Source organism: Cryptomeria japonica, chromosome 2, assembly GCF_030272615.1.
Source record: "Cryptomeria japonica chromosome 2, Sugi_1.0, whole genome shotgun sequence".
NCBI classification, from domain to species: domain Eukaryota; kingdom Viridiplantae; phylum Streptophyta; class Pinopsida; order Cupressales; family Cupressaceae; genus Cryptomeria; species Cryptomeria japonica.
In genome coordinates this window covers 488,424,305-488,450,222 of record NC_081406.1, presented here as the reverse complement: position 1 = coordinate 488,450,222, position 25,918 = coordinate 488,424,305, and the positions used below count along the sequence as shown (strand labels likewise).

The 25,918-nt window shown below is 36.7% G+C and overlaps 1 protein-coding gene across 1 annotated transcript; it reads left to right on the top strand.

Annotated features, from left to right (window-relative positions):
- Positions 1-3,270: 3,270 nt before the first annotated feature.
- LOC131047281 (uncharacterized) lies at positions 3,271-4,524 on the top strand. The gene has a single exon (XM_057981181.2). The coding sequence runs from the start codon at positions 3,396-3,398 to the stop codon at positions 4,275-4,277; it is 882 nt and encodes a 293-aa protein (XP_057837164.2). The 5' UTR covers positions 3,271-3,395; the 3' UTR covers positions 4,278-4,524.
- The last annotated feature ends 21,394 nt before the right edge of the window (positions 4,525-25,918 follow it).

Below are 25,918 nucleotides of genomic sequence, written 5' to 3'. Positions count from 1 at the left end.
GGTTCTGGTGGGTGTGGAGATTTCGAAGGCACACATTCTATTAATTTGTTCCTTTGGTGTATTAAAAGGAGTTACTTTGTGTTTTTCTTGTGAGTGCGACAACTTTCAAAGATCACCTCAAGGGTGACATTTGCAGGCCAGGTCTCGAAGGCTTGCATCTACAGATTTGGGACTTGTAATATTTAATGGTCGACAGTGCACAATAAAAATCTATCAAGGTTCTATTATATGTTTTTTTTTGTGCATTCTACCTTTCACAGACAGTAATAATCGTGGCAAAGGGTTTTCCTCTTTCTGTTGAAACACCTTTGTTTGCTGGCTTCATAAAGGCACAGTCAGTTTCATATAAAGGGCTCATGTATTCTTTTCAAGATTTCTTTGGCCTGGGGAGGAGATATTGTTGTTTGGGACTAAGATTCTCAATGTTCTATGCAGTGAGTTGATTTTCTTGTTTTGAGAAGGTGCTGTTTAATCAACTATATAGTAGATGATAAAAGGTGTTAGAAGACACGAGTTAGCAAGAATAGCAGGAAAACATAACACATATCATGTGCATTCCAAATTCTATGAGCAAAGGAAGGCATTTAAACAGAAAAAGGCAAACCCATTGTAGCAAGCAACATTATATGCAAAAGACAGGGAGAAGAAACCATAGGAGCACACAATGAAACCCCAATAGCATTTTATAGTGCGCAATAGGCCATTAAACTTTAAAAATCCCAGACCTGTATATGTGAATCTTTGAAATGTGACCTGAGATGTGAGCGTCGAGGTGAGCTTTCGAAGTCTTCACAGGGCAGAAAACATAATGCAACGAAAAACAAGAACGCAAGCCTTCGAAATCTGCAGGTAGCAAAGGGCAAAAGAACCAAGTTACATTTTTGAAAACGGAGATGCACATTGCATAGAGCCTATGGAGGGTAAAAAATTTATGCGCAGTTGCAAAGACAATACCTGCCACCGATAATCCCCAAATGACCACTCCGAAAATCTAGTAGGTGCAAATTGCAGAGTACCGACAATGTTCGCTTCTGCAAAACCAAGGAGCGACAATATTTGCTTCTCCAAAAATGAAAAAATAATGAACCAGTCGAAGCCATAAATGGGAATGATATGAACAAGAATGAAGCAGCTGAAGCCATTAATGACAATAAATTTACAGTGGCAAAGAGTACACATCACAACATATTTTTATTTTCAAGGTGCGAGCACATTGAATAAATTCACATACGTGCGAGCATATTGAATATGGAAACATAGATGATGGGAAAACATTTTTTGCGGTCGGGAAATGTGGGCGAAAAACTTTTTCTGAGATACTGACACTTTTCCGGCTTAAAAAACCCCATACAAAGAGCCTATCAGCTCAAAGATTGCATGAGGCACAACAAACTGAATAGAAGTCTGAAAACCAGATGCATATTACATACAAACCTTGCAAGCTTTCTCTAATCACTGCATAAACTTTTCCCAACAAAAGCTCTGCTCAAAAAAAACATTCGACTCCACAAAAAATCCCCAAATGTCAGTCTATGGAGATTTAACTTTTCTATTATGCAAACACCGGAAATACCAAACACGCTATCATTGCTATTAACATCCACTGCATTCGCTGTATGTCAACGCAACACAAGCGGAATTAACACACACACACACAACACACACACACACACACATAGTCTGTACATGCACAATAGACGCGAATTTCACACGAGTTGAGGATTGGATGCAAATATCTGTTTCTTTCTAACATAAAATATTGTGAGAGATGCCTTCCAAGGTGAAGGATCAATTTTGAGGGTTCTCTTTATGCAGAGTCGGAATTCATTCCAATGCTAGCAGATGTAGGAAATGCACCGCATAGAAGGCATTGCCTGTATTAAGACATCACCGAGGCACATTGATCTATATTGGATCGGTTGATATGCATGTTACTGCGAGTGACTGTGATATCGATACCACCCCTATTCTGGCAATCATATCAGGGCTCTATATGAGCATCTGGTTTTCATAGTTCCATTCGATTTGCTGTGCTATTACGTTACGGTTCCTGTTAACTAGGATTTGGCATTAAAGATATTTTAGATTCAACATGCTAAACCTCCAAGTGCAGATGTCCATGCGAAATTGCATTTTCTTTGCTTCAAGCATATTTTGAAGTAAGAAGCGATTTTTGGAAAAATCCTGACAGGTTAAAGCTTTTTTGTATTCCTTCTCCCTATTTTCCCAATTGGGTATCAACTTATGCATAGAAATCGGAAAGAAGTTTTGAAAAGAGCATTGAATATGTTGCGAAAGAAACACATAGCCACATAAGATTTAGAAAATTTACCCGTCGAAAGGCGTTTTTTTGGCTCTCTGAACTGTAGAAGGAACAAAAGCACACAATGCTTTTCTTGAACAAGAAACCCAGTTGTAGGCACAACGCAAACCTAATTGTAGGCACAACGCCGAGTTATAAGCACAACACGATCTTCTTACAAAGAAAACCCTATGCGCAAGACAAATTTTCAATTTTTTGTTTTAAACCTAGGATACAAAGATTGCATGAGGCACAATAAACTGAATAGAACTATGAAAACCAGATGGAAGCAAGAAAATTAACCCGTTCAAAGGCGTTTTTTTTTTGTTTCGTGAACTCTAGAAGGAACAAAAGCACAATGTTGTTCTCGAACAAGAATTTCAGTTGCAGGCACAATGTGATCTTCTCACAAAGAAAACCCTATCCCCAGCCCAAATTTTCAAATTCTGTTTTAAACTGAGAATACAAAGAGTGTATGAGGCACAACAAATGGAACAAAACCACGAAAACTAGATGCACATCACACACAAACCTTGTAACCTTGCTCCAATCACTGCATAACCTTCTCCCAACAAAAGCTCTGCTAAAAAAAATAGTTGCTTCCACAAAAAAATTTCCAAATGTCGACCAATGCACATTTAAGTTTTCTATTATGCCAAACATCGAAAATACCAAACACGCTATCAATGCTATTAACATCCTCTGCGTCCATCCTATGCGATTAACATCCTTTGTGTCCGGCGTATGCCAACACAAAACAAGCGCTATTAACGTCCTCCGCCTCCACCATATACGAACGCAACACAAATTACTGACCAAAGAAAACGATGGTCGGAAAATGTGACCAGGGGAATTTACCGGAATACTGACACTTTTCCGGTAGAAAACACCCCATACAAAATGCCTATCGGCATAAAAATTACAACGGGAGTAAAATGAAATATTAAAACCGAATAACAGTGACAGTACAACAAATTCTTAAGGGCAAAAAAAGGTTATCTAGTTTTACTATAACAAAGGCCACAATTCAGAGCCTGCTGATCCAATTTGTACACTACTTTACAGAATCGTTTCTGAAGCCCTTTCTTCTTCCATGTTGATATCAAACTTCTACTTTCCTTCTATTTTCCAACCTCCATGCAGATGTACATTTTCTAGTTCTATTGTAACAAGAATCTCCCCAATACCCACTTCATTAAAAGTGCATAACCAAAAGCTGTCTAGGACGTTCGTCACAGGAAGCTCCTCCCCTGCAACTCCATCTCAAGACTTAGATGTGGAGGAAGAGAAAAGAAGCAAGTTGAAGGAACAACTCTTGTACACAATTGCAGCCTCCAATGGCATATTAAATGAGCATTCCATGGCTCTTATTTCCTCGCTAGGGAACATCAATCCCAACCCAGACATCACAATTGCCCCACATCTGTTAACTGGTTGTTTCGAGCAAATAAGTTCGACCTTAAAAGGCACTGGTAAACCTGGAGAAGCCCACAAATTGGTGGAGAATACTGTCACCCTTGGCAGGGCTACTTTTAATGCCTTCAGCCCAACTGACACTGAAATCCAGATGAAGCAAACTTATAACCATGTTGGGGTTGAGGCCGACGATGCTTATTATCTGCTCCTCAAATTCTCTGTCAATTGCCCATACGAAGGTGCGGATGCTCCACCCATGGAAGGTATGCTTATCAACAAGGCTTCATTTAGTGTATCTGATTTCAATAGAATCGATATCATATTTGAATCTAGTAGTATGGTTCCTCTTAACCCTCAAAAGGATCTGCAATCCTGGCTTAAGCTCTTTAGAGATCACAACCCCTCAATGGATGAGAAGGGAGTAGTCAAAGTAGCCCTGCCTCCTGCTAAAGGCTTTCACGACTATCTTTATCTTGACCATGAGCTGAGGATTACTAAGGGAAACAGAGGAACAATTAATGTTGTTAAAAGATTGCCACAGAAAGTGATCCATCTTTGAGTAGAACGCATCAATCTCAATTGTTTATATATACTTAGTATAACTCTATTCTATGCATTTGAGTGTTCAAAGTTTATGATTATTAATGGGAATTTGAACTGCATAGAAAACTAAGTTTGTTAGAGTAGCTGGTATAATTGATGGGAGTTGTTAACCACCGAAGGCATTTCCCAAATTTGTCTTTTCACTCTGGGAACAATCCTGTTCGTTATCAAATTTTCTGTTAGATCTTAAAATTAACTAATTATATATACGAGTCAAAGGAAACTGATGGGAACATGTAAATGCTCATCTGGGTAAGTTAGGCAACACTCGAATGTAACAATGCACACATATGGGGGTTTCATCCAATAATTTTCAGTTTGTGTTTGGACTTCAGTCGATAAATCTTGCTTCATTTCTTTATCAAGTTAAATATTTGTTACTGCTTTTGCTTGATGAATGTTTGTCTTAGATTGTAAGCGGTGCATTGTTAAATGTTGTCGAGAAGCATCACTCATTACTGAAGCTTTTATGGATAAACTGTGTAAAATCTACTGAAGTGTTACTTAGCTGGATTGGTTAAAGCTTTAATTGTGAAGTTTGTCATAGGACTGCTTGTTCTGCATATTTTGGGAGATTATCTTGAGGCTTTATATAATGTTTTTCTTGTGTAGGATTTGGTTTTATAATCTAGGGATTTATCGCCTATGTATGCTTTCAGAATTGCAGGCACATCAATTTTGTTGGTTTTTCTAGGATTGTCTATTTTTCCCATTTTTGCATCCATCTTTAAAATGTTTGTCTGTTGTTAAGGAGTATGAATGCGCGTTTTGGGCATTATGTGGGGTTCTACTCCTTAATTAGAATGCAGTTCTTTTGCACTGCAGTATGGCAGTAAACCATTTTCTTTTTAAGCTATATGTTTCATGAATACCTCTATTTTTCATACCTCCCTGTTTCCTCGTAATTTCACTTCATTTTAATCTTTACTCTTAAAGGTTAGCAAATCTTGCCCTCTATAAATGTCATACTGTCTTTTAGTCTTCATTGATACCGCACACCTTTTCTTTTTCAATCAAAGCCAAACCTGTCTCATTTTCTTATGCACACCTTTGTATTTACTGTTACAATTCTTTACTTCAAATTTTTACCCTACAAGATAGGATTGACTGGTTAAACCTAATTGCCAATAAATGTTAGATTTCAGTTTCTACAGTAATATGCAGATGTTATTGACAAGTGACAACATGCTCATTTCAAACGCCTAGAATTTTTTAAAAATATATATGGATTTAACTGTATTCAGTGGTAACAAAGAGCATTGAAAACAGTGGTACTAATTTCGAGATATATCTTTCAAAAATGAAAATCTGTGGAAATAATCCAAAAGAACCAAGACTTGTTGAAGCATATAACCAGAAACAACTGTGATTTACTCACTTTTCTTAATGATATTCTAGGTCTGACTTCTAGAACTCTTTTCAGGCATGAATGGGATGATATTTATTTTTCTAAAATTGTACAAGCATACGACCTACATATCCCTCAGAAGCATATATCCATTTTCTGCTTGATGAACTTGTTTTAAGAGTCGGGAATAGGTGGAACTGGAGGCTGCTAAAAATGATCATGTTTTGTTGGTGTAAATAATTATTCATCACGGATATTATTACACTTTACTTAAGTTTACTAAGGTACATGCATTTCATAGTAGTTTGGGTATAAGACACCTGGGTGTTTGTGCCACATTGGGATAGTGTGTGTAGGAGAAATTCCACCTGGTGTTGATCTTGTTACTACTCTATCATATCCAGTTATTGTGGAGTGATAATTCCACCTTCGGTGGGTGATCCACCTCATGTGGAATATTTTATTGTTTCTCCTACCTAGCCACACCTATTTCCTACCTACCCTTGTTTCTTATTGAGCCACATGTCATGTTTGTGTGCTCACATATCCATGTAGCCTTGCTTATATAAGCAGGCTCATCTACATTGTATGAACAATCAATCAACATCTTGTAATGAATCAGTTGATCATATTTTGCATCTTGATAGAATACAGTTTATTCCTATCATCTATTTTGTCTATCTTATTTTTGCTTTCCATTGCCTCTTGATCTTGGCAAAACCTCACATGGTATCAGAGCCATTGGAGTGCCATTGGTTTGCCAATTGAGAGAAATCTGGGGTTTTGCATTTTGGAGCTTTCTATTGCAGGTTATTATTGGAGCTTGTTGGGTCAAATATGAGGTCACCATTGGATTGAGGAGGTTCGAGAAAGTCAAAATCGCCTTTTGTTTCGTCCAAATCCGACATCTGAGGCCAAATCTAGAGCCGTTTGAAGGTGGATGGTGGTGACTTGTCCCAGCAGTGATCTACAATTTTGGAGCATTTTTGGCCAAATCCGTCATCGTCATTGCGCTCAGAATGTCCAAAACCCCCAAGATCGACTATCAATTCATCGAAATCAGCCTCCGTTATCCCGAGTTGAAAAATTCCCCCCCCTGGCCCACCATACAGACTTGTAGGTACAGGTCTGAAATATTTTTTTTTTGTTTATTATTTTTTTCGGAAAATTTAAAAATAATTAAAAATTAAAAAATCAAAATTTTTCGATTTCTTGGGGGGGCGTTTTTTTTGTTTTTCGTTTTTAAAAAGCGGAATTTTTTTTTTGGGGGGTCACCGCAGTGTACCTGCGGTCTCGCAGGGGATTGCAGGTAACCGCAGTGTACCTGTGGCCCTGCAGTGTATCTGCGAATAACCGAAAGCACTGCGGCCCCGCAGTGTACTTGCGGGTGTCCGCAGGCATTGCGGCCCCTCCCTGTGTGGGGGGGAATACTTTTTTTTTTTTTTTTTTAAAGTTATTTTAATTTAAAAAAAACTTTTTTCTTATTTGTTAATAAGTTTTTTTTAATAAAAAAAAAAAAAGTTTTTTAATAAAGTTTTTTTTTATCTTTAATAAATTTTAAAAGTTTTTTTTCATTTAAAAAAAAAAAAATTGCCTTTTTTCACTCTTTCTTTATTTTTTAATAAAGTTTTTTTGGGGGGCATAATAAATTGTTTTTAATGGGTTTTTAAAATCTTTTAAAAACACAAATATCATGGAATAAGTCAAATTGGGAACACAATTTTTTCTTGTCACTTCACACTTGTCTTGCAGTGCATCCAACCGGCAGTCAAAGGGGGGGGGGGGGTCGATTTGCTCCTTTATATCTCTTGGCCACATCCCAATCGGAGGCTTTTTTTCTACTGTAATCTACAAAGCTTCTTGGTGGCATCATTTTGTTGTTTCCAGATTTGCACTATCATGTTGTATGCTCTTACATGAGCCATGTTGTACTCACTATCATAAAGTGCCCACCTCTTTGTATCTTGTCATTGTTGACATATTTGATGTAATCCTCTTGTACACGTAGATTAGGAATATCTTGTGAGACTTGGTGCATGGCTCCAGTTGAGACTTAGATTGTACACATTTGTGCATGGCTCCCATGAGACTTAGATTGTATCAGTATTTCTGCCATTTACAAGTATCCAGATGATGCTCAAAGCAGGTTGTCTCCATGCCTGATCTTCATTTTGTTGCAGCGAGTGATTCATCGTCATCAACATTGGTACCTGGTTTTGTCACACTTTGACATTATTGGTGCAACATTGGCTCTCTTTCTTCCTTATGGGGAGGTATTTTTGGTCAACATCTTGGACCATCCTTGCAGGAGATTCGACAGTGAGGGAGGGCTTCATGGTCTCTTCTCTCTTGTGGGGGGGACATATTTTTTGTTCTTCTCATTCATCATTGAGAGCACTGTTTGCTTTCATAATCTCTCTTTTGGGGGAGGGTTTTTTCCCATTGGGTTTTTCTCTCTTTCTCCGTTTATGGGAGATTGCATTTGCATTTTGTACATGGGTACCTAACATGGCCTTGTAGCCGGAACCCATCTTGCATTGCTTAGTTGCATTGTAGACTTTAGTGCATTCCCCTAAGTTGCACTTAAGGGGGGGTGTTGGTGTAAATAATTACTCATCACGGATATTATTATACTTTACTTAAGTTTATTTAGGTACATGCATTTCATAGTAGTTTGGGTATGAGACACTTGGGTGTTTGTGCCACATTGGGATAGTGTGTATAGGAGAAATTCCATCTTTTATGGTGTTGATCTTGTTACTACTCTATCATATCCACTTATTGTGGAGTGATAATTTCACCTTCGGTGGGTGATCCACCTCATGTGGAATATTTTATTGTTTCTGCTACCTACCCACACCTATTTCCTACCTACCCTTGTTTCTTATTGAGCCACATGTCATGTTTGTGTGCTCACATATCTATATAGCCTTGCCTATATAAGCAGACTCATTTACATTGTATGAACAATCAATCAACATCTTGTAATGATCTGGTTGATCATATTTTGCATCTTGATAGAATACAGTTTATTCCTATCATCTATTTTGTCTCTCTTATTTGTGCTTTCCATTGTCTCTTGATCTTGGCAAAATCTCACAATGTTCATATCAAGAAACAATGCCTTCAATTACATTTCAAACAGGTGTAGATAGAGACAATTTTAGTTTCTCTTCGCTGCTACTTCACATATTAAGATTAGGTGTACAGCCAAAAGCCACCTTTACCTCAATTTATGCCATTCCTTGCTTCTTATTCCTTGAGTCATAGGCTCCTATGCTCTGTCCATAGATTAGCCATAAGTTTGATAAAAGTTGAAAACTGATATTCTGCTGTGTAAACAAGATATCAATGGTCATGGACTTTTTCCCAATCCCAACAAACAGATTTTATCATCAAAAAATGTGTAGCCTTTTTACACTATAAAATCTGGAATTACGTACTTCGCACCAAGAGGAAGTCCATGAAGAGCAGCCACAAAGCATCCGTTGATTTAATATTTATATATGCCAAATGGTCTTTAATCATTTAATCATTGTATGAAAGCTCTATAATTTGCAATTGCAGGGACATGTTTAGGAAGAAAACAAGGAAAAGGGGAAAAAATTAACAAACAGAACGTAGGAAAAGATGTAGAAATTAGCCAATTATTGAATAATATTTCAACCTGCATAGTGCATATTCTTACAGCAAAAAAGAAAATGGATACTTCAATGTCACAGGAAATTTAAGAAACTATATGGTGCAAAAGTTAAACTCTGTCTAGTCTTGGCTTTCTTGGCCACTATTTCCACCAGAATATGAAAGAGCCTTTGCAGACCTGGCGTATGATCTTTAGATGCCGAAGATCATTTTTCTGACATCATTAATGATCTAAAAATTGGCATATCTTTGAAAGAAGAGATGATGTCATCATAATCTGGCAATTCCCTTCGAAAGGAAATAGAGCGCCGCCTTCAGTACGTGGTGGGTCGAGTTGTCTTGTTGGTATTTCCCCAAGGACCATGCATTTAATTTCCATATTTTGAAAAACGATTTTCTCGCCACCTTTCCTTCCGGACTTAACCTCTCGAGGCTCTTAGCATTTATGACTATTGGGAAACGCGAGAATGTTGGGCAGTTATCAATGACATAGCCAAGGCTCTTTTCTGTCATTCCGTTTGATAATCAAATTTCCTTTGCCTCCTGGTCTTCTTTCAGCTGCAGAAAGAGTCTTCTTCTTTCTGATTTTCTAGTTCAAAATGGAAGAAGCTTCCTTTGGCTTCATAGTGAGAGCCTATCCAAGCTTCCTTTGGCTTCATAGTGAGAGCCTATCCAAAACCAATCTCTTGCTTCAGGGCGGACACGCCCATATCTCTTTCTTGCTCGGGTCATCAAGTCTCTTTCAGAGAAATTTCTGATTTGAGACTCAAGAGACTCCTCCGGATCACGGAGCCATCAGTAATTCTTGCGGTTAAGGTAATTCTTGGCAGTGGACACTTGAGTAGGAACGAGTATCCACGGGACAACTCCCATATTTCTTCAAGGTTCGTGGCGTCCCTCCTTGACAACCAGGTCCCAAAAGAGCAGGTGTTGGCTTTGACTTCCCAGCTGTTTGAGCAGGACATGTTAGAGGGCTTGGATACAGTCCTAAATTTTGCCATCATTGGCACTGGAATGCCCCACCTGATTATTTTCTCCATTCCAGGAGAAACCATTAACTGCTACTCATTTCTCCTTGACCTCAAAGGTCTTGCATTAAGGCTCTGCAATGGCGGTCAGGTTCCTTGAATGGAGACTAATGGGTGATGAGCCAAAGAATGCAGATAGAGAGGATGAGTTCTTAGACTTTTCCAGGCTCAATGGTATTCTTCCGCCAAAGCCAGAACGTGAAGCTCAGGCTGCTGCTGGAAGAGGAAGAGGGAGATTGGGAGGGTCCGGAAGAGGCAGGGGCCGTGCTCAAGCAAAAGAGTCAGCTTAGGGCTGCATGTTTATTTTGACAAACAGATTTGATTTTTGTTTCCTTTCGCGAAGTTATCCTTAATTTTGTAGAAATTGATGTCCATCTTTGTTGATAGTTTCTAATTAGCAGCTAGGAAGGGTTTGATACTAAATTTTCAGAATTTAGAGGCTATCTGGTTGCCTCTCCTTATAAACTTGTTGATACTCTCATTGGCCCTTCTTTTGAAGTGGATTTTTTGCTGATCTGGGGAGTCTCTGCTCCCTCTTTTAGCGTACTTCAAACATTTTCTGTTTTGGATATGTACCTAATATAATTTTAATAAAAATTCCTCTGGCTTAGCCATTTACCAATCAAAAAAAAAAAAAAAAAAGTTAAAATGTATGGTCGCTGAATGAACAATCCACTATCCAGCAACATTATGAATTATATTTTAGTGCATGATCTCAAACTTGCCCCTTGCAAGTTGCATCTGGCTTTGTTTATGGTTTGTTCTTAAACAAGACCGTAACATGTTTCTTTTTTTTTCATCTTGGCCTGAAACCTTGTATTCCTTACTATTCTGATGGAACTCTGAATGTCTTATTTGATGACTGGGCAAGAAGCAAGTGCGTTGATGTGTATCGATAACCCACAGTAGATCATATCCTCTCTTTTTATGCAACTGGAATAACAAATAGCTATCTGCCTCTCTCCCAGGAAACAATGCCAACAAGTAACAACCATTTAAAGCAATTTCTCTAAGCAGAGTTTGGATCACTTTCCCTGTCCATAATCACAATATCTGACCTTACTTCATTGAGGATGATGAGAACATAGTATCTACAGACAACATATATAGTTGAGTTTGAAACCAATGCCACCCACAGCATATATAAATACTTAGCTTCAACATGACACAGAGATGTTTGTCACTCAACAATACAACTGGTTATTTTTATCAATCCTCTCAAGGATGAAGTCACATGTAGTACATGATCTGGGAAAATCATTCGTGTATAATCAAAATTGAAGACTAAAACATGCCATCTTGACCATGGTGAATCAATAGAATAAAATTCCAAGCCACTCTAAAGACAAAGGTAAGTTTGATCAATAATTAACACAAGTTCATTGTTCTTATGATCAGAGTATAGAACCAACACAAAACTGCAACTTCAGCAGCCAGCGCCTTCAGTAGAGAGATCTTGATGCGCTCTTAGGTGACTGACAATATTTTTAAGTCATTGTGAGGTGAAGCATCCCATTGCTAAGTGAAAAGCCTAATTGAAGGATTGGGACTTCAAAAGGGTCCACTCCATCACAATTTAGATTGACAGATGTCAAAAATAAAGGAATATCCAAGTAAAATTAATATTACTTAGCTTGATGTTTAGATGTTTTTCACTTACAATTGGGTCATTTTTATACTGACCTACAGATCTTTCAATCTATTAAATATGACCTTGCAAATTGCATTGGATATATTATTTGCTCATGATGAACAAAAGGGAATCAGGGGCCAAGTTAAGACTTACAGAAACATAGTGGAGGATAGAACTGTTTGTTTTTTGGTGGAGACCATTGCTCACTATCTTTGAGGTGTTGCATAGTTGCAACTTCAGAGGAGTTCAAACAAAACCTGACCGGACAAGGCTGCCAACACAAACAGAGCAGGGTCAATTTGGGTTTGTGGTAATCTTCAATTTTTGTTATTGTATTTAGTTTTACCATGAAATCATGGTCAAAGAAACATAAGGAAAGATTGGCCGATCAAGCAACACATTCAAACTTCGTCAACCTATAAAATAAGGATGCTTCAAGTGGACCTTGTACAAAGGAATGCTATGACAAGGTGACTGACTTATGCAATGATGCCTTCCAACGATCATCTATAGCTAATTGTCTAGTTTGATTCATGTATGACTCGAAGTCTAATCAACCACTACTATGTATGAGTCAAATATGGTGCAATACACATGAGCTCATGCGGAGCATGCATTTGGATAGATCATTTCTAGTCACATGGCAAAAGCCAATGAAATTGGGGAGTGTCTAGATGACCACCCTATGAGGAAGGAATGTCTTGAATGTGGCAATGAGGTTTGTTTGTAGGTGAGTTGTGGTGTATGTTTAGTCATTCCCTTCACGAGGAAGGAGTGTTTGATAACCAATGGGGCACTGAATGATGATAGTGTGGTGGTGGTAGTGTGGGAATGCTACAGGGTGGGGTGATGTTGATGTTTGTGTGAAAATTTGCATTGTTCGTAGCTCGTATTGTATTGAGCTATTGTTGGACATCGTCTAGATGATGAATCTCTATCTCAAATAACTACTCTATAAATGCTAGCTCTAAATCCCATTGCCTTTTGTTATCTTCTTGGATTTGTTGTAGGATTAAGGCTTGTTATTGAATTTGTTCTTTGTGTTGATTTCCCCTTAGCTCACTAAAGGGGCATCTTCTCTGATTCCCAAACACTGGCTTCATACACCAATTGTAAGAAAGAGAGGTATGTGGGTAAGCATTTCCTTAGAACATTGATTTGGATCTCTTGTGTGAACTCATTTGTACTTAGTAGTTTGATGACTTGTACTTGGTAGTTTGATGGTTTGATTGTTAGGTTTGGAGTTCATAGCTCAAGAGTACAAGGACCTAGAGTTTGTGTTTTGTTTTTATGTTTTGGGTTACTTTAAAGCTAATAAAGTAAATGATTGCATTTTATATTTAAGTGCTTAAATGAACTATTAAATGTCAAGAGTTAAAGTACAACTTTTTTCTTTTTTTCAATGAGCTTTGATATGCATGCAAATATAATGATTTAAAACTAATTAAACAAATGCAAAATCAACAACTAATGTTTCATATTTCCCTTAATCATTTGAATTTCTGAATTGACTTAGTGGTTGCTATTTTAAGGTAAATATTTGGTTTTGTTGCTGATGAATGCTTGGTTTTGAGAGTAATACTTTGTTGTAATAAAGCAATAACTTGCAAAAAAAAAATCCATGTTAATCAAATAAAACAATAAAATCTAATCTATTCTAAATGGTAAATCCAAGAAATTATAGTAGAATGCTACAGATCTAGAGCAATGTGAAGAACTAATTAGCCATTGCTTCAATTCTACTCAATATATTATTCTAATCTATTGCAAATAAATAACTAGATTTGAAACTTGGGATATGAATTATTTTAAATTGTTGAAAACACCTATGGTATGTGCATCTTAAGTGGCCTAATGTGGTAACCTCCTCTTCTGTCAACATTCAAAACTCTACTTGATAGGAAGAGGGTAGAAATACAAAGCTAAGACTTGAGGGATAAGAGATTGCAAGATTGTTGTTGCGGATGTTAAATGTGAAGCTTGAAAATTTTGCAAGTGATGAAATCTAGCATTTGGAAGTTGTGTAGATCTTGATATATATAGAATGAAATCCTATGTTATGTGGTGTTTTTATTTTGCTGATTTGTGTCTCATTGTTGATATCTTATGGTGATGTTATTATTTATTCTTTCTTGTTTTAAGTTCACATTATATAGGATTATTAAGCATGATATGTAGGTTGGTTTTTGGCATCATTAAGAAAGAGGATCAAAGCATGGTTTCCCACATTAAAGCAACTTAATTTTCAAATTAGCATATAAGTTGTAGTTGTCCAAGTCTTGTATCGCATCCTTTCATTGGTTTAGTAGATAGAGATTGATCTTCACAATCTTTGCTATTGAACCTATATATTTCCCAACACTATCTTTAATCAATTCTTTTATAAATTTTCATTTTTTTCATCGAGCTGTTAGAAATGTGTAAAATATTCCAATTCACTTTACTTTTTTCAGGAAAGTAATTTGTTAAGCTCAACATGATCTTCAAATAAAAGCAAAAGATTAAGGGTAAGGAAGTAAAAGGAATCAACGACATATAGTTCATTAAGGATAAAGGACAATATTCCACAATAGATGGCACAAAGGTGACATCATAGATATTACAATTGGCGATGAGTTGGTAACAAAATATTTTGAAAGCACCTTTTCCATTTGGACACACTCTAACAATAAGAATATTTGCCATTAAATTTTCATCCTTTCATGCTTATCAAAACATAAGAAATTACAACCTCATTCATTTATATTGTCTTCAACAACACCCTTTCCTAAAGTTTTGGTTATAAAGTCACTAAGGAGATTAGAGTTTTAGTAATTTATTTCTTAATATGCATTTGAGATTTGTGCCACTTAAATATCATTAAAAGTGATATTTTCTATTTTTTTTATTTTTTTTTTGATCAAGACATATTTTTTGTTATGTCTTTATATCTTGTCCTTTTAATAAAGAACTATTAGGTCATTTCGAATAGGGCTATATCTTTCTCTGAAGTTACTTGATGCAACATTTACATTACATACTTTGTGAACTAAGAGGAAACTCTCCATCAACTTTCCAATAGTAGTCATGTCTTCATTCATCAAATTTTAAATATTCAACCTTAGCTTTTCCATCATTTTTTCACCTTCTTGAATGAGATCCATTTTAAAGTTGTGTTCTCTGATCCAAGTCATTATATGATGTATCATCTCTTGAGTAACAATATGTTCTTCTAACAATAATTTTTCCTTGAGACTATTGACTGTACTCAATCTTGACAGTTCTATATCATTTTGTTCAAGTCTCTATTGACGCTTTGCCTTAAAATCCAAAACATCGGTTCTCCATACTAATACAATTTTCCAATTGTGACAAGTTTTAATGGTTTATTCCCTCTTCAATAGGAAATCATTTATCCAATCTTGTGTCACATCAAACATATGTTTCTTATTTTCCATTTCAACAATTTGTTCCTAAGAAACTAGTGTTAGGATTTGCAAGACTTCTTTAATTACTTCTATTTTGAGTGACCGGACTTTTGATGAAATTTTGTAACTGTGTTATTTGAGATTTTAGCTCCGTTTTCCTTTTCTTAACCTTCTCCAACCTAGATGCCATTATTATTACAACACATAGGAGGACAATCCACAAAACAAAATAAATCTTCACAACAACCAAGAGAAGCAACATGAAAGTGAAGCCATTTCACTCACTAATACATTTGGTCTATAATTCCGACAGAGGTTTTCGACGGAGAAAGTATATTGTGACCAAATTTGATTTTTTTTTTGAAAAAATGCTCGAATTCGTCGGAATTCCGACGATAATTTCACATTTGGTTTCAACGGAGAGGGCATTAGTAATGAAATTTGTTTTTTTTGAAAAAAAGTGGCCGCGTTCGTTGAAATTCCGACGACCACGGACATTACTTAAAAAAAAAAAGAGCGCAAGTCATTTGCTCAATCACTCCTACGCAAGCTACTTCGTCGACCTCTGGCAATTCCCTGCGTGCAAGCTTCGTCGACCTCGGCAACCCTGCGTCTCCTAAAAGGTTAGGGTATTTTGCATATGAATTTTTATTTTAAATTTAATCTTCTTAAGTCTTAAGGTTTCTATCTTGAATATACTCAGGTGCCCAATTTCTCCTCGATCTAGCTACATCCACCTGTCATGGCTTCCTTTGATAGACCCACCTTAATAGATGCCTCCACCAATATAGTGGATTGAAATCAACGAAAGAGGGGAAGAGTGGATAGAGATATCGTTGGAGGAGATCGGGTTGTGCGTGATCATTTAATGAAAGAGGGAAGAGGAGAAGAGAGCACAGTTGATGGTGGAGGTCGACAAGTGTCCCAACTAAGTTTTGACCTAATAAACTAACAAGTGCTTATTGCCATTGTCACCTAAGACTTCGCCCTACACATTGATCTATACTAACCAACATTTTTACAAGGCTAAATTTTCTTGGTTACATTTTCACAAGGCTAAATTTTCTTGGTTGTAGGATTTTGGAGACAACAGATTTTAGTAGCCAGGTTTGTAGAATTTGATAAGATTGCATGTACTATCAATGTAAATGAGCTTGATAAATATTAAGAGATACAACAACTGGAAAATTGTTTCCACATTTCCACAAGAATTGCTTGGATATATGGTTTGATAATGACTATAAAACATGCGCTCTTTGCAGAACTTGCCTAATTCCTAGTATTCTTGGCTAAATCTCATGTAAATATTATATCAAGTGCTTAGTATTGCTATCACTTCTCTTTAGCTTGCAACTTTCTCAGCCTTCTGACTATAATTTTCAGCTTTTTTCACTTCATTTTTGTTACCCCAAAAAATACCATAAATTTTATCAAAAGGCATCCAAATAATATGCAATATTGTTAAAAAAAATCTACAATGGCTATAGAAATGACAACTAAACTTATTTGAGAATTTTCATTAATGTAGAACTAAATAGTGCATTTAGTTTTTTTTTGCTCCAATGTCTTTCTTATCATATTGCGTATTTATTTCCATGGGTTGGACAAACTTTCATGGAAAATCCATCAAGATAACAACAAATTGATTTCTAGGTAGAGAGCAAGCAAACTCAGACAAAAAAAGTGTCTCTCACATGTACCACATGCCTATAAGTCTTAATATTAGATATCCATTTCTTATCTTTATCAAAATTTGATTAATAAACATTCCAATAATATAAAATTGAAATATTATTTGAAGAATTTTATGGTTTCAACTCAAATAGAAAGCATTGCTTAAAAAAAATGATTACACGTTTGTCTAAGAAAATAGTAATGAGTTCAACATATTATTAAATTCCATTATCAAGGATATGGCACATGTAGAAAAATAGATTTTGGATAACACAAAGATAAAAACTACAAGGAAAGGTTTACACAAAGCACCTATAGACTTTGCTACATGATGTTACTAAAAAGGAGCTTACTAATTAGAGTGTGCATCTCAAAGTTTGTTTCTAAATTGACACACTCATTGTCATTGATCTATGGAATAGTTAAGAGCACTTCCTTGACTCAAAATTATATTCAATACCATAACAATTCCATCATATGAATTCTAGTATAGTTTGGGTTGCTCTCCGGCCTTAGCTTCTTTTCTACTAGCTTCCAGGGACATTGGGCCTTCTTTCATCTTTTGGTAGATTTGGATCACTAGAGGAATTATTGTAATTCAAAACATGAAAGGGTATCAAATTGGATGTGGAGGTGTGTGGGCATCGACCAAGATTGGCCAAGAGAGATAGAGGTATTGTGTAGAGAGGATTGATTGGAGATTGTTAATTGCATATTTGAATAAATATTTAGTTGTAATCTTTATGCCAATTCAATTTGTGTGCAAAGAATCTATACATTTGTGCTAACTATTATTTAGTTTCTAAGTTAGGTAGAGGAATATTTATGTGCTTGCATCAAATGGTATAAGAGATTAGAAAATTCAAATGCAAATTTATGCTATCTATAATTCATAAGATGGCCATACTTTAGTAATTATAAAATACTTATCGGTTAGAAAGTATCATGGTTTTAGAACGTAACATGTCTACCCAATTAAGATTGAGGAGAGATCGATCTGCAACAGCAAGAGATCGATCTGTAGCAGCAAGAGATCGATCTACATAACTTTTATGCTTTGGATCTATCTGCAGCAGAACGTCAGAAATCGATATGCATATTTTTTGTGCTTCGGACCGATCTCTACCTTTCGCAGCCAGTTCTCGATGAACAGCAGGGTGGGGACTTCGATCTGCATAACTTTTGTGCTTTGGATCGATCTGCAGCAAAACGTCAGAGATTGATATGCATAACTTTTGTGCTTTGGATCGATCTCTACCTTTCGCAGCCAGTTCTCGATGAACAACAGGGTGGGGACTTAGGAGCAATATAACCCCCCAACGACTATCTCCTAACTATAGTCCCTAGAACAATTCAATATAGTAACTAGAGTATAAAGTTCTATCAAGCCAAATAAAAGAGTCATTAAAATAGGCTCATAAAATTGATCATGTGTTTCTCTATATGATTGTCATTGAAATGTGGTGTTATATTGCAGAGTCAATATGTCAAACAATGGTATGCTTGGGATGGACACACTAACTAAATTTTTTTGGCTAGATCTACTAAAATATATGAGATCTTGTTCCTTCTAGATAGGGAGAGTAAAACTAGAGGTAACTTGTCACCCTTGGTAAGTAGAGACTGAAGATAATAATTAGGATTTGAATCAAGGACCATTTTAATTACTTGCATCCCTTTAGTATATTGTAAAAATTCATATATGTCTTCCAATACAGCAACTTGATGAAGATCTTTTATCAGCACCTTTGAAGATGAAAACAAAATATTTTGAGATTCCTCTAGAGATAGTAAATGTGAAGGCATTCCACACTTAAATTCCTCTTGACTTACCTCCAAGTTTTTCTTATGTTTTAATTGTGTGGTTGTCAAGTATAAATTTCAATTTTGCAAGTTTGAAGTTTGTTTCCAAGTGTCGTTTCAAGTCTAGTTTGTCCAAAAGTTTTCTATTTTATAGGTGTGAAGTCATGATTGTGTGCTTGATTTGGAAGTTTTCTAAAAAAGAATGATATTGAACAAAAGCACAACTAGATTGTACAAAAGTGTAGAAAAATAGTGCAAAAGCATCATTCAAGGTTACAAATGCATAAAAGAATTGGACAAAGGAGCAATTCTAGGTTACATATGTGCTCCTTCCCTTGAGACATTGAGCTTAAAATGCAATTAACAACCCTATTAGATGTGCCATCAAAATTTAAAATTAAATTATCCATTGGAGAAGGAATTCACTTGACCCTATTCTCGATTTTGGACCACTGGTATCTTAGTCACCAAGCTAAAGAGATTCAATCAATTGTTGAGAATATCATCTTAATGGCAGTTATAGACAAGAGTTATGGCCTTGACAAATGGGGGTGCCAAATAAATAATTTTCCAACAAACATTTTCAGTTTTCCATTAGGTTTTTCCTTATTTGAATGCTCATTTCAACTTCCAAGGACACTAGTTAGTACTAGGTGTGATGATTCTTTGGTTCCACCAAGATCCCTAATATACTACTTTTAGTAAGTTTTGTTGGCATATGTGCAGAATATGTTGACATGATGATATTGTGTTGTCATTGATGTCAATATGCTGAAAGAGAACCGATATATGATGAAGAGTGAACTAGTAACATGATGAAGAGTGAACTGGTAACATGATGAAGAGTGAATCGGCATATGTGAAAAAAGGTGAAGCGGTATGCTTGTCCAAGTGAACTGGTATGATGTTGTGAACCGGAACCGGTATGTCGGAACGAGAACCTGTATAAGGAATGTTTTGTATCTAGGGTTCATATGGCATGACTACCGGTTGGTAGTCTTAGCTTCAGGGTTTCTGGTTGAAGTGTTTCGAGCCAGTGTGTTTCAACCGATGGTATTGTGTGATGAGTTAGCATTGTAATAGAGATCAGATCGTGTTGCCAAGTCAGCCTCGTGCACGTGAAGGATCTTGCATGAAGGAGATTGATCCTATCTACCTCGGGAATGTGCGAAGTCTCTACAAACGGTGGAGAACGTGTGATGTGTTATCACCTCCAAGAAGCGGTGAAGAACGAACGATGGAGAATGTCTTGAGATCTGTTCAAGACCGTTGTATTTAAATGCAAAGTGTTCAATGGTCAGGATTGAACCAACTAAATTTCTCAACCTAAGTGTTTAGGATTTAGGGTTTATGCTACCGACCTATCTGTTTCCTATAAGGTCGATATGGTGTCTTATGCTGAGGTTGTTGGCAAATGTTGTGTGTGTATCTATGTGCAAAGATACGTGATTCTTGCCAGACCAGTTGAGAGGATTGATACCTGCATAGTGTGTGTCCAGAAGGAAGGAACTAAAGCGGATCTGCACTGGCATTGAGTGCTATTACCAGATCATTGTAATACCTGTTGATCTTTAACTACTTCAACAGTTGGAAAATCCCTTAACTGGGTAGCTTTAACCAGCTTGCTGTAAATCCTTTAACAAGGTGACTCAAAGCCATTGAGTTCATAAAATCCTCTAACAAGGTAACCTCTAACAGGGTTTAACCCTTAACCGGGTATTCTAGCCATCCCTTAACCAGGTGATCCCTAACAGGATCGGTTCCTAACAGAACCTGTTGTAACAGTCTTTAACCGGACTAGGCTTCTAACAGAGTGGACTTCTAAAGAGTTCAAAACAGCTTGTGGGTATTCATCCCCACCGTGGTTTTTTCCCAGTTGGGTTTCCACGTGAAAAATGTGTCATATGTGATGTCTTTTTCATGTGATGCTTTGTTGTTTTTTGTCAAGCGGTGAATCATGTTGATCTAGCTAGTTATTGTATCTCTGATGATAGATTATCTGTTTATACATAAGGACAAAGTGGAAATGAGGGAGTAGGTTGTATGAAAAGTTAAGAAGATTGACCGGTTCATGTCTTTCACAGATGCAGTGTGTTTAACCGGTAGTAATCTAATTTGGACCAGTGTTAAGGATTGCCAGTAGTTTTTAGTCTGCAATCAAACCGGTAAAGGAAAAGTTTTTGTGCTTGTATTGATTCACCCCCCCCCTCTCAGTACCGGTTTGGTACTCACTTTTCATCATTGAGTTATCAATAGGTATCAGAGCATCCTCCAGGTCCTCTGTGTTGTAAGCTTAACCGCTTGAGGGAAGGATCCTATTGTAATGATGAAGAGGGAAGGTCCAAAGTTCAACAGAGATAACTTTAAAATATGGAAGGACAGAATGAAGATATACATTAGAAGCATGGGTGCTCAACATTGGAGCTATGTTGAGAACATTTAAGTTATCCCTACCGTTACTCTCACCGATGACCAAAAGAGAGAGATTTAGGAGAATGGGCAAGTAATGGAAGCCCTAATCAGTAGCTTATCTGACATTGAGTTTATTGATGTCCAGGATAAAGACAATCCCAAAGAAGTATGGGATACTCTTGAGAACATCTATGGCGGTGATGAGCATGTAAAACAAGCTAAGGAAGAAAGCCTTAGAGGGAAGTTTGAAGACATGCAGATGGTTGAAGGTGAGACCATTCAACAATATGGAATACGAATCAAAACCGTTGTTGGAGATATCAAGAGTGCAGGTGGTAAAATGGAAGATTCCACTATTGTCAGCAAAGTTTTGAGATCCTTATTACCGGTCTATGCAATAAGGGTTGCTGCTATTCAGGAGTTGAGATCAATAGACAAGACTAAGGTATCCCTAGACTCCATCATTGCAAATTTGACAACCTATGAGCTAAATAGTTTTGATGGCAGTGTTCAAAAGACCGAATCAACTTTTAGAGCATCTATTGCACCATCCAAAAAAGGAAAAGAAGCAAGCACCAGCGGTGAACCAAGATAGAACAGAGAAATGGATGATGAGGAGATTTTGATGGAATTTGAAGCTCTTCTTGCCAAGAGACTTCCTAAGGAAATCGTCAAATACAGAGGTAAGCTTCCTTTGAAATGCTTTTCTTGTAACCGGATAGGACACATCTCTATAAACTGTTCTAATGGTGATAGCAAGGACAAACCAGAAAGGTTCAAGAAATTCAAAGGAGGAAACTGGAGAAACTATTTTGTAGCAATTGATGAAGGTGTCACAGATGAGGAATCAGAAGATGAAGAAAATGAAGATATTGTGTTTGTTGCAGTCAAGGAGGATGTGTCAGACAAGAAGGCTCTTGTCTCCCGCTTTGATAATTCCAATCAGTGGATTATTGACAGTAGTTGCTCTCACCATGACTGGTGACCGGAGCAAGTTTATATCCCTGGAAGAGTATGATGGTGGTGTGGTTCATTTTGGTAATGATGCACCATGTATGGTCAAAGGAAGAGGGTCCATCTCTCTAAATGGAAAGAGCAGTGCTGACAATGTGTATTGGGTGGAAGGTCTCAGACACAATCTATTGAGTGTTATGGTGGACTCACTCTGGAATTGAAAAATGGAGTCTGCAAAATCAAAGGAAAGAATGGTGAACTGATGGCCACCGGTATGCAGACCAAAGGTAACTTATTTCAGCTGAATGCAAATATAAATACATGTCTTATGGCTAAGTTTGATGATAGCTGGATATGGCATAGGAGACTCTGCCATGTAAACTTTGATAACATAGTAAAGGCTAGTAAGATCAAGGTAGTTAGAGGACTGTCGATGCTGAGAAAACCGGAAAATCCTTTGTGCAGAGAATGTCAACTGGGGAAAATGTCTTCCTCAACCTTCAAAGGTAAATCTTTCACTACTGACAACTTACTTGATCTTGTGCATACTGATTTGTGTGGTCCTATGAAAATTAGGAGTGTGCAGGGAGATAGGTATTTTATGATTCTTACAAATGATTGCTCAAGAATGATGTGGGTCACATTCTTGAAGGACAAGTCTGAAGCCTTTGGAAAGTTCAAATCTTTCAGAGCACTAGTAGAAAAGGAAAGTGGTAGAAGAATCAAATGCCTTAGAACTGATCAGGGAGGGGAATTCACTTCTGGTGAATTCAACAAATATTGTGAAGAGAATGGCATCAAGAGGGAACTGTCTGCCCCCCGGACTCCACAGCAGAATAGCCTAGCAGAGAGAAACAACCGGACTATGGTCGAAGCGGCTAGAACTATATTGATCCAAGGAAAGGTCCCTCACACCTTTTGGAGAGAAGCGGTGAGCACTGCAGTCTACACAATGAACCGGGTACTCATCAAAAAGGGAAAGGATAAGACTCGTTATGAGTACTGGACCGGTAAGACAACAATGGTAAACTACTTTAGAGTGTTTGGTAGTAAATGTTATATCAAGAGGAGTGAAGAACATCAGAGCAAGTTTGATGCTAAATGTGATGAGGGAATATTCCTAAGGTATTCCACTAAGAGAAAAGCTTTCAAATGTTTCAACAATAGGACTCAAAGAATTGTTGAAAGCATCAATGTTAGGGTTGATGAAAACTCTGAAAAATTAGAGGAAACCGACAAAGAGCATGTTGGAGATGAACCGATAGTAACCTTTTGGGAACCAGTTTCTAATCAGCTCAGTACCAGTAATTGTGCTCCTACACCGGTAGATGCTGATGTTGTTGAAGATGAGGATGATGAAGAAAAGCAAGAGGAAGCTGTTAAGAACATACCCAGGTATGTCAAACTCAATCATGATCTAAAGCAGATCATAGGAAACAAAGATGCAGGAATTCTTACACGAAGAAAGGTCAGAGAAAGCTCATGTATGATCTCTGAGTTTGAGCCTAAATCATTCAAAGAGGCACATAAAGATGAAGACTAGATCAAGGCAATGGAGGAGGAACTTGACAAGATAGAAAAGAATGGTACATGGTCTTATTACTATTTACTAAGTTGTCATTAGTTTTATGTCCAAAGTCATCATATATACTCTAGTCGGTTAATACTACCGAAATATTCAGTCGGTATGTACTAAGGCTGTCGGTTATAGAAGAAAGGCTAGTCACTGAGATGAGTAATACCGAGCTTCCTACCAAGTAAAGTTCCTATGCCTACCAAGTAGCAAAGAAGGTATACCGAGTTAACCTGAACCGAGTGGAAACGTGTTACTAGATTCAATGAACCTGGACACATATGTGGAAACGTGTTACAAGATTCGAGAACAGGGAACCATTATTACATAGGAAATTGCACTTAAAGATTTTGTATGATTTTGAGGAAGTTTATCCAATGAAATAATTTCTATGTTTATTCATTGGATAAAACATGTTTGTATGATCGATGTATGAACAAGATCACTGCATCAAAGATCTATATATACAGAGTGATTTGAGTATCTAATATGAAGAGGGAAGATTGATAAATTGATGATTTGAAAAAGAAAATCATGAGAGAAGATAAGATGTGAAGAGTGACAGAGATATTCAGTGGTCACCGAGAAGGTTTTTCTGAAAACAGTTTAAGGGGTAGAGTATACAGAAGAGGTCACCGAGTTGATTATTGAGCACATAGAGTCCGCTATAACATTTCAGATGTAAAGTTGCAGATATTTGTAAAGATTTTTGATTGAATTATTTGAGTTGTAATAGATCCTTTAACAGGGTAAAAGACTCTAACAAAGTCTATAAATTGTAAAGCCTTTAACCAGGTACAACATTTTGTAAAAGTGTTTGTAAAATCCTTTAACAAGGTAGATTTAAATATCTTGATACTCCTAACAGGGTAAGCTATCAGAAATAGCTAAACATGTAGCTCTAACCAAGCAACCTTTATTATTGCAGTAGTGAAGTTGTGGGTGCCATCCCCACCGCAGTTTTTCTCTTTAACAAAGAGTTTATGCGTAACCAAAATATTTGAGCTATGGAGTGAAATGTGTATGGATGTTATTTCTATGATTATGTTTTAGCATTATATATTATGAGATCAGCTGTACACAGTTTATGTTTATCAGTAAGATTGTTTTTGAAGAAAAGTTTTGAAGTACTGATTCACCCCTCCCCTCTTAGTACATTGGCTTTCCTAGTTGGACCTAACAATTGGTATCAGAGCACTACTCTTAGAAAAGGGTTTTACAGCCTAAAGAGAAAGATCCTATCAATGGAAGGCTATAAACAATCATGCAAAATTGTGAATCTGCAAGAAGAATTGGATCATGCTAATCAAGTGATTGCAGACATGCAGAGACAAATGCAAAAATCATTGAAAGTAAGAAGAAGATTATCTGATGATTTATAGGACTCACAAGAGTTGGTGGAACAAATTCAGACATCATCTAAGAACAACATATCAGAAGAGTCTGAACAAATGATTGTAGAATTGAAAGAAAAGAACAAAGCACTGAATGATCAGATAAAAGCAATGAAAAGGGAACATGAGTATTTTAGCACACAGATGACTAAAAATCTTGATGCATTGAGAACAACTGAAGATAACATAAGAGGTATAGAAAGAGAAAAACAACAGCTAGAAGCATTGGTGTCTGAAAAGAATGATGAAATCACAAGGATGACTGGAATTCAGCATAATCTATTTGATCAATTGGGTTATGCACATCATGAAGCAAATCTAAAAGAAAATGAGAATCAAGCATTGAAACTTGAATTATCAAGATTGACCAATGAACTTGAAGCAGAAAAGAAGTCAAAAGAAACATTGAAGAAAAGTTATGAAGCATCAAGAATGTTGGATGAGCAACTAAACATAAGATCACCCAACAAATCTGTCGGACTCGGTTACAAAAGAAACAACTCTACTGACAAAGGAATCAACACTACCAAGAAAGGAGAATCATCAAAGAAGGTTGGAAATAAAGATAAGTTGAAAGATAAGAAGCCTATTTGTAATTATTGTGGAAAACAAGGACATACTACCAACATGTGCCGAATAAGAAAAGGTAAGCAACCGAATGTCACTAGGTCTGATGGTTATTGTTACAATTGCAATAAGTATGGTCACACATCTAATCAATGTAGGACA